The sequence below is a fragment of the Bos taurus genome, chromosome 28, assembly GCF_002263795.3.
Source record: "Bos taurus isolate L1 Dominette 01449 registration number 42190680 breed Hereford chromosome 28, ARS-UCD2.0, whole genome shotgun sequence".
In the NCBI taxonomy this organism is placed as follows: Eukaryota; Metazoa; Chordata; class Mammalia; order Artiodactyla; family Bovidae; genus Bos; species Bos taurus.
Window position 1 is genome coordinate 25940248 of NC_037355.1, and position 8792 is coordinate 25949039.

At 51.2% G+C, this 8792-nt stretch overlaps 1 protein-coding gene across 3 annotated transcripts; it reads left to right on the top strand.

Moving 5' to 3' along the window:
* Positions 1-4378: 4378 nt before the first annotated feature.
* Positions 4379-7282, top strand: FAM241B (family with sequence similarity 241 member B). 3 transcript variants are annotated; one of them, XM_059882484.1, is made up of 5 exons: positions 4379-4448; positions 5047-5251; positions 5437-5552; positions 5686-5815; positions 6490-7282. In XM_059882484.1, the coding sequence occupies exons 4-5, from the start codon at positions 5723-5725 to the stop codon at positions 6757-6759; spliced, it is 363 nt and encodes a 120-aa protein (XP_059738467.1). In that variant the 5' UTR covers positions 4379-4448; positions 5047-5251; positions 5437-5552; positions 5686-5722; the 3' UTR covers positions 6760-7282.
* Positions 7283-8792: the final 1510 nt, after the last annotated feature.

Consider the following 8792-nt stretch of genomic DNA (forward strand, 5'->3'; position numbering starts at 1 on the left):
ACAGCACACATGTATAACTTATAAACAAATAAATAATACACAAATAATATACAGATATTGGGGGGCCTGCTCAACATTTTTTACTAAGTTTTCTTTTTTCTTAAAGATTTTTAAAGTCTTTATTGAATTTGTTACAATATTGCTTCTGTTTTGTTTGGTTTTTTAGCCATGAGGCATGTAGGGTCCTAGCTACCTGACCAGGGGTCGAACCCTCACCTCCTGCATTGGAAGGTGAAATCTTAAGCACTGGACTATCAGGAAGTCCCGTGATAAGTTTTCATAATCAAATAATTAAACCATATTGACAGACGATGAGCCCTTGAAGCAAGGTCTAAGTCTCAATCTTTCTCTTACTCCACCTAGGGGCCAATGAGCACCTAGGTCCTTATATATGTCCTTATATATATCTGCTCCCAGAAATGGCAACCCACTCCAGTATTCTTGCCTGGAGAACTCCATGGACAGAGGAACCTGGAGGGCTACAGTTCATGGGGTTCATAAAGAGTCAGAGAAGACTGAATGACTAACACTATATACATCTGCTCCCAGAAACGTCTACTGATTGATAATCACAACAAATGGTTATAACACTTGCCATGTGCCAGAGACTCTCAATTCTTAATCTTCTTAACTAACCTTAATTAAACCCTTCTTAATCTTCACAGCAATACTGAAGGCAACTGCTCTGATTAGCCCCATTTTGCAGATAAGGCAACTGAGCAGTTCAGTAGCTTGCCAGAGTCTGACTCACCTTGTGGACTGCAGAGTTCACTGCCTCCCACTGGTGAACAGGTCCACTGGGAGAAGCTTAGGCTGGGCAGGGATTGAAAACATTGGGAAAGAGGCAGAGGTTGCCAGGTTCCCTTCCCTATTTGCCCGGCAGGTAAGATCCTATCTACTGTTCTGGTTCCAGTTCAAAGACCACCTCCTCTAGGAAGCCTGCCTTCTTCCTTCACATTACAGTTAGTTGCACTTGTCCTGCGTTTCATGCCTCGTCTTCCCCACTGGGGAGTTCCACACTGGAAGTGGGGTTGGAATTCCTTGAGGGCAGGGCCGTTCAGTTCAGTTGCTCAGTCATGTCCGACTCTTTGTGACCCCTGGGATTGCAGCACACCAGGCTTCCCTGTTCATCACCAACTTACAGAGCTTGCTCAAACTCTTGTCCATTGAGTCAGTGATGTCATCCAACTATCTCATCCTCTGTTGTCCCCTTCTCCTCTTGCCTTCGATCTTTCTCAGCATCAGGGTCTTTTCTAATGAGTCAGTTCTTCACATCAGGTGGCCAGTATTGGAGCTTCAGCTTCAGCATCAGTCCTTCCAATGAATATTCAGGGTTGATTTCTTTTATGATTGACTGGTTTGACCTTCTTGTTGTCCAAATGACTCTCAAGAGTCTTCTCCAACACCAGAGTTCAAAAGCATCAATTTTTCAGTGCTCAGCTTTCCTTATGGTCCAACTCTTGGACCATGGATATACATGACTATGGGGAAAAACCATAGCTTTGACTAGATGAATCTTTGTCAGCAAAGTGATGTCTCTGCTTTTTAATATACCGTCCAGGTTTGTCGGTTTTTCTTCCAAGAAGCAAGCATCTTTTAATTTCATGGCTGTAGTCACCATCTGTAGTGATTTTGGAGCCCAAGAAAATAAAGTCTGTCACTGTTTACCCAGCTACTTGCCATGAACTGATGGGACCAGATGCCATGATCTCAGTTTTTTTAAATGTTGAGTTTTAAGCAGCCTTTTCACTCTCCTCTTTCACCTTCATCAAGAGGCTCTTTACTTCCTCTTTGCTTTCTGCCACAAGGGTGGTGTCATCAGCATATCTGAAGTTATTGATAATTCTCCCAGCAATCTTGATTCCAGCTTGTGCTTCATCCAGTCCATCTGCATATAAATTATATAAGCAAAGTGACAATATACAGCCTTGTCATACTCCTTTCCCAATTTTGAACCAGTCTGTTGTTCCATGTCTGGTTCTAACTGTTGCTTCTTGACCTGCATACAGATGTCTCAGGAGGCAGGTAAGGTGGTCTGGTATTCCCACTCTTTATGAATTTTCCACAGTTTGTTATGATCCACAGTCAAAAGGTTTAGCACAGTCAATGAAGCAGAAATGATGTTTTTCTGGAACTCTTTTGCTTTTTCTGGAACTTGCTATGATCCATCAGACGTTGGCAATTTGATCTCTGATTCCTCTGCCTTTTCTAAATCCAGCTTCAACATCTGGAAGTTCTCCGTTCATGTACTGTTGAAGAATTCTGAGCATTACTTTGCTAGCATGTGAGATGAGTGCAATTGTGTGGTAGTTTGAACATTCATTGGCATTGCCCTTCTTTGGGATTGGAATGAAAACTGATCTTTTCCAGTTGTGTGGCCACTGCTGAGTTTTCCAAATTTGCTGGCATATTGGGTACAGCACTTTAACTGCACCATCTTTTAGGATTTTAAATAGCTCAGCTGGAATTTCATCACCTCCACTAGATTTGTCTGTAGTGATGCTTCCTAAGGCCCACTTGACTTCACACTCCAGGTTGTCTGGCTCTAGGTGAGTGATCACACCATCGTGGTTATCTGGGTCATGATGATCTTTTTTGTACAGTTCTTATAATCTCAGATATGCAGATGACACCACCCTTATGGCAGAAAGTGAAGAGGAACTAAAAAGCCTCTTGATGAAAGTGAAGGTGGAGAGTGAAGAAGTTGGCTTAAAGCTCAACATTCAGAAAACGAAGATCATGGCATCCGGTCCCACCACTTAAGATGGGGCAACAGTGGAAACAGTGTCAGACTTTATTTTTCTGGGCTCCAAAATCACTACAAATGGTGACTGCAGCCATGAAATTAAAAGACACTTACTCCTTGGAAGGAAAGTTATGACCAACTTAGATAGCATATTCAAAAGCAGAGACATTAATTTGCCAACAAAGGTCCGGCTAGTCAAGGCTATGGTTTTTCCTGTGGTCATGTATGGATGTGAGAGTTGGACTGTGAAGAAGGCTGAGCACCAAAGAATTGATGCTTTTGAACTGTGGTGTTGGAGAAGACTCTTGAGAGTCCCTTGGACTGCAAGGAGATCCAACCAGTCCATTCTGAAGGAGATCAGCCCTGGGATTTCTTTGGAGGGAATGATGCTAAAGCTGAAACTCCAGTACTTTAGCCACCTTATGCGAAGAGCTGACTCATTGGAAAAGACTCTGACGCTGGGAGGGATTGGGGGCAGAAGGGGAAGAGGACCACAGAGGATGAGATGGTTCGATGGCATCACTGACTCGATGGACATGAGTCTGAGTGAACTCCGAGAGTTGGTGATGGACAGGGAGGCCTGGCGTGCTGCGATTCATGGGGTCGCAAAGAGTCGGACACGACTGAGAGACTGATCTGATCTGATCTGATCTGTGTATTCTTGCCACCTCTTCTTAATATCTTCTGCTTCTGTTAGGTCCATACCATTTCGGTCCTTTATGGTGCCCATCTTTATATGAAATGTTCCCTTGGTATCTCTAATTTTCTTGAAGAGATCTCTAATCTTTCCTATTCTATTGTTTTCCTCTATTTTTTTGCATTGATTACCGAGGAAGGCTTTCTTATCTCTCCTTGCTGTTCTTTGGAGCTCTGCATTCAGATAGATATATTTTCTCTTTTCTCCTTTGTCAGGGCTTCCCTGATAACTCAGTTGGTAAAGAATCCGCCTGCAATTCGAGACCCCGGTTTGATTCCTGGATTGGGAAGATCTGCTGTAGACGGGATAGGCTACCCACTCCAATATTCTTAGGCTTCCTTTGTGCCTCAACTGGTAAAGAATCCGCCCGTAATACGGAAGACCTGGGTTCGATCCCTGGGTTGGGAAGATCCCCTGGAAAAGGGAAAGGCTACCCCCTCCAGTATTCTGGTCTGGAGAATTCCATGGAGCGTATAGTCCATGGGATCGCAAAGAGTCGGACACGACTAAGCGACTTTCACTTCACTTTCTCCTTTGCGTTTCACTTCCAGAAGTTCCGCACTGGAAGTGGGGTTGGACTTCCTTGAGGGCAGGGGTGGGTCCTACTTAAAGGGGTGGGTCCTACTTAAAGGCTCAGCAACTCATAGCGGCGGGCTGAGCCTGTGCCAGCCAGGTCAGAGGCTCCCCCACATCCTAGTTTTTCCTCCTCCTCTTCTCCCTTCCCTTTGCTTTCCTTCTTCCTCTGCACTCCCTCTCTCCCAGCCCTGAGGTGCACCGGGTCCTCTCTCAGTTCCACTTCTGCCGGGTGTGCCTCCCTCCTCCCGCTTCTTGCGCCTCCTGGGTCCCGGCAGCTGCAGTTCCCCCAGAGGCCTACAGAGGGAGCTGCCGCGCCACCTGCGGGGCAGTGCGGCTGCGGCGCGCGCTTCCTGTGAGGTCAGGTGGGAGGAAGCGGCCTGGGAGCCGCGGGGAGTGGACGCCACCGAGGCCCGGGAGCCGCGCCCGCAGGTGAGTGTCCGAGACCCTGGGCGCGGGGGAGCGAGGGTGCACTCCTCCCTTCCCCTGGGCCTGGTCTCGGAGTCGGGCTCGGCGGCCCGGGCAGCGGCCCCTCCCACCCCGGCAGCGCGCCCTGCCACCCCCGTTCCCCACCCCCACCTCCCTCAGTGCTGGAAGGGCCCACCGCACCCTCAGCCCACCCAGCGGGGCGGGATGGCAAGGCACAAAGGGGCTGCGAAGGACCTTGGACCCTCTTGGTTATTTGCACGGGCCAGCAGGCTTCGAAAAGGGGATCCGCCTGTCCATGCCTTGGGCAAGGGAAAAGGGCTCTTAACCCCTTTTGGCGTGTGTGTCACGAGTGCTTTTGAAAATTTAGACGAAAACTGTGGCTCATATTCTGAAAAATAATGGCCTTGACCCAGATTCGGGGAGAAGCGTGGAAGGACCCCCACCTCCAGCCATGGACTCCCTTGGGGCCCTTCCCCCTCCTTTTCTCCCTTCCCCTCCCAGATCCGCAGCAGCACCCCCGTCCTGTATTTCGGGAAGGCTGGCCCCGCCCTCCTGGTGTTACCTGAGAGGTGAGGGGCTGCTGAGGGTAAGCCCTTTGCAGGAAAGCAGCTCTGAAGTGGGCCCTGTCTCCTGCGGGCAGAAGGCCTGAGTCCCTAGCATCTCCCCGAAGAACAGCACACTGGACCATTGCTTAACGGAAGGGAAATGGAGACACTGAACTCCACACTTAGTAACAGAGAGGGACCTTGGGCCAGAGTTCTTCGTTTCATGCTCTTTCTCTGCTGCCCATGTATGGGTGGTCCTAGGTGAGTGAGGTAAGCCCCTCTGGGTCGCTAGCTGTAGCAGCCCTACAAGATTGTTGGGAGGTGTGAGTGAGATGAGCCTTGGTGGACTTGATGAGCAAGAGTTGTCATCTCCTTTGTTGCTGGCGGTGGTGATTAATAATAAAACTTCCTTCTCCAAGGATCTTTTTTTTTTTTTGGCCCTGCAGCAACTGGGAACTTACACGTGCCCCTACACTGGGGTGAGGAGTCTTAACCACTGGGCTGTCAGGGAAGTCCCTCCAAGGGTCCTTTTGATAGTTTTCCTAGTGGGCTCTTTCAAACAGTGAGTATTTGTTTCTCTTCTTTTTATTAGCTAGACACACCATCTGCTCAGCCTGGGTCACCAATGTGAGCACCCAGAATCGCAGTTTTTCCCACTGAAAGCAAGCATCTCTTTGGTGAATGTTTTCCTTCAGGTGTTTTGAGGCCTGGGGAAAGGTGCAGCCTGGAAGGATGGTTCGGATCTTGGCCAATGGGGAGATTGTGCAGGATGATGACCCCCGCGTGAGGAATACTACCCAGCCACGCAGTAGTACTCCTCGACAGGTAGGCACCCAGCCCTGTGGATGAGAGCAGCTGGTCTCCTGTCCAATGTACCAGTTACTTCTTCGCTCCCAGAGGCTCCCTTGCTGGTGATTAACCTTTTCTACTGAAGCCCTGTTTATAGAGAGCAGGGATGGGCAGCCTGGGGGTTTAAGGCTTGGGGAAAACCCCAGTAGATTTATTTCTCAGCCTCCTGCCTCCCCAGCTCTCCTTCCTCCAGGCAGCCTTCCCAGACTTCAAACCCAAGAGCTCTCTCCCTTAGTCTGGTCAGCAACCCCTACTGGAGCCAGCATCTTTTAGAGTCTGTTGGATGAGAGAGAAGCTGGAGAATAAGTGGAGAAGATGAGCCCATGGCCGCATGATGAGGAGTTGAAAAGAAGGAAGGAGGAGGTTGAAAATGTCCTCCCAGAAGCCACACCCTGTAGTCTTACCCTGTTGCCTCCTTCCTCTACTCTCTCTCACGTGACGTAGGGAACATGGATTGGCATTTTCTATGCTCTGAGAGCTTGTGACTCAGTGGTTGGGCTTCGTATGAGTAGCATTTGGGAATTGCTGAGAAAGGAGGGTGTGGCCCCAGGTGGTCTTAGGGGAGGGCAGGCATCCTCCTGCCTCCAATGCCTCAACTCCAGGGAAGCTTTCTCTGGATTCATTCGTCTCTCTCTGTCTTCACCTCACAGAGCTTTCTCAATAGGGGCCACGGTGCCTCCCTGGGGGGTCCCGGCCCCCGCCAGCAGCAGGCAGGCACCAGGCTGGGTGCTGCTCAGTCCCCCTTCAATGACCTCAACCGGCAGCTGGTGAATATGGGCTTCCCACAGTGGCATCTGGGCAACCACGCCATGGAGCCGGTGACCTCCATCCTGCTGCTGTTCCTGCTCATGATGCTCGGCGTGCGCGGGCTCCTGCTGGTGGGCCTCGTCTACCTGGTGTCCCACCTGAGTCAGCGGTGACCTCCAGGGGCTGCTGGGGGGCAGGTGTGTGGGAGAGGGAGCTGCGGGGCCTTGGTGTGAGAGCAGGCACGTGGGGAGGAGCTCCACACCGGTGCCTTGAGGGTGCGCTCAGAGAGCCTTGTGTGCACATCGTGTTACGCAAGAGGCAGAGGGAGCCTCTAGTCCAACATTCCCAAAGGATCGGGTGATCCCCACTTTATTCCCTTGAGACGCGTTTAGCTAGTGTCAGACATTAAGCACAAAGTCACAGTAAGAGAGGGATTCTCTTTCCAATTCTCTTCCAATCCTTTTATGCCAAGAAGAAAGTCTCCTCTAGGTGCCAATGTGTTCTCATGCCCAGAACACGGGCTGGCTTCCCCGTTACTAGGGAGCAGGCCTGGACTTAGTGGGAAAAGTTTCCAGACTTTTATAGCTCTGTTCCATTTTAATGGTATATTTTTATTGGCTACCTTTTATTTATGACACGTGGTACTGGTATTCTACGTATTGTGGTGGCATTTTCAATAAAGAAATTTAAGTAAAAGTGTGTCCACGTAAAGACATGCATAGTACGGCTGCATGGAGATCTGGAAGACGTGGTGAGGGTGGTTTGGGAGTGGCTGGGGCTGGTGAAATGGGCAGAGGGGGGCATTGACCTTGGAGGGTGGTTTCCAGCCTTTTCCCTGCAGCCTCTGAGAGCAGGGGCAGTGGGCCAGGTAAAGCCTGGAGTTGGGCCCTTTGACTGATGCGTAGATAACTGGCTCACTCTTAGATGTTGGCCTTGTTGGGGGTGGGGTGGTGTGGGGCAGGTCCTCTGACAAGAACAGCCAGTGAGGCTCTGTGTCAGGACAGCTGGGGTGCAGGTCTCCCTGGCCCTGGGGCTCGGACCAGAGGCTGTTCAGCCCTCCCTCAGCCTCCCAAGGCTCTCACAGCCTCTAACCTCGGGACACTCTCCTCAGAAAGCAGAGGTCTTGGCACTGACCAGTCGGTGCATGTAGGGTGAGGGTGCCCGGCTTTTGGTGAGTAGCGGCCTTGAACTATGGCTGGTTGAGCCCTGGGTCTGTGTGGAGGCCCTGCTGGGGGGCCGGGGTGGCACTGGATGCCTCGGGCCTCTGGGCCTGCAGTGGGCTGAGAGGTCAGAGAGAGGCTGGGTGAGCTTGAGGGCTCCCCGTACCCGGGGACCAGACTTTTCACCCTTCATTTAGGGTCCTCCTTCTGGGTCTGGTGGTGTGGGGGAGGAAGGCAGGTTTGGGAGGTGCTTCTTGAAAGCCGGGGTTGGGGCAGCAGACCATGGGGTGTATGTTGGGGAGACTTGGGGAGAGGGGGAGATGGTTCCTGTCCTTCCTGAGAGCCTGTGTGCTATGGGGGACAGAACCCTCTCCCCCCAACCCTGTGCCCTGGAGGGGGCTGGTGGCTTTTATCACAGACACTCCCAGGGGGAGCTTTATGCTGTTCAAACAGGACTTTCTACTCAAGGTCATCTGTGTCTTTATTTATTTATTTAGGAGTCTAGCTCCCAGTGGATCCTCTGGGGCCTGGGCAGGGGAGGGGGTACCCAGGCCTGGCTGCTCTCCTGGCTGTCTCCTGGGGCACCTCCTCCTGGGGCACATCCTCCACCTGCTCCCCCAGCCCCCAGTGGCTCCAGCCCAGCAGCCCTGGGGGAGGGACGACCCCTACAGCTTCCCCTCTCCTGAACCTCCCCGTCAGTGCTTCTCTCTGGGGCTGAGCTTTCCTTGCCTTCTCGCCTTGTAGAACTCTGAAGAGATAAATCTTAAGTGAACCTTCAACGTATAAAATTCCTTGAAGGGCTATGAATCTGAGTCCATAAATTCAGGAGGACTGAGAACTGTGTCTTTCTGTAATTCAGTTTCCATTCCCAAAGCCTGCAGCCTTGGAGGAGAATTGAGAGTGCTTTAGAGAAGGCAGGCCCTCCTCCGTGCTCCCACTGGAAGGAGGCCAACCGGGCAAGCGCTAGGTTGGGGGTTGGGAGGAGCCCCGGCATCAGCCCCTGGGGCAGTGGCACGCCCCCCCCCCCCACCTGATCTCTGTGGACT

Coding starts and splice junctions, on each gene's coding strand:
- FAM241B (XM_059882484.1), top strand. CDS start 5,723: ATGGTTCGGATCTTGGCCAATGGGGAGATTGTGCAGGATGATGACCCC. Junction 5,816..6,489: donor GCAGTAGTACTCCTCGACAG/GTAGGCACCCAG, acceptor TTCACCTCACAG/AGCTTTCTCAATAGGGGCCA.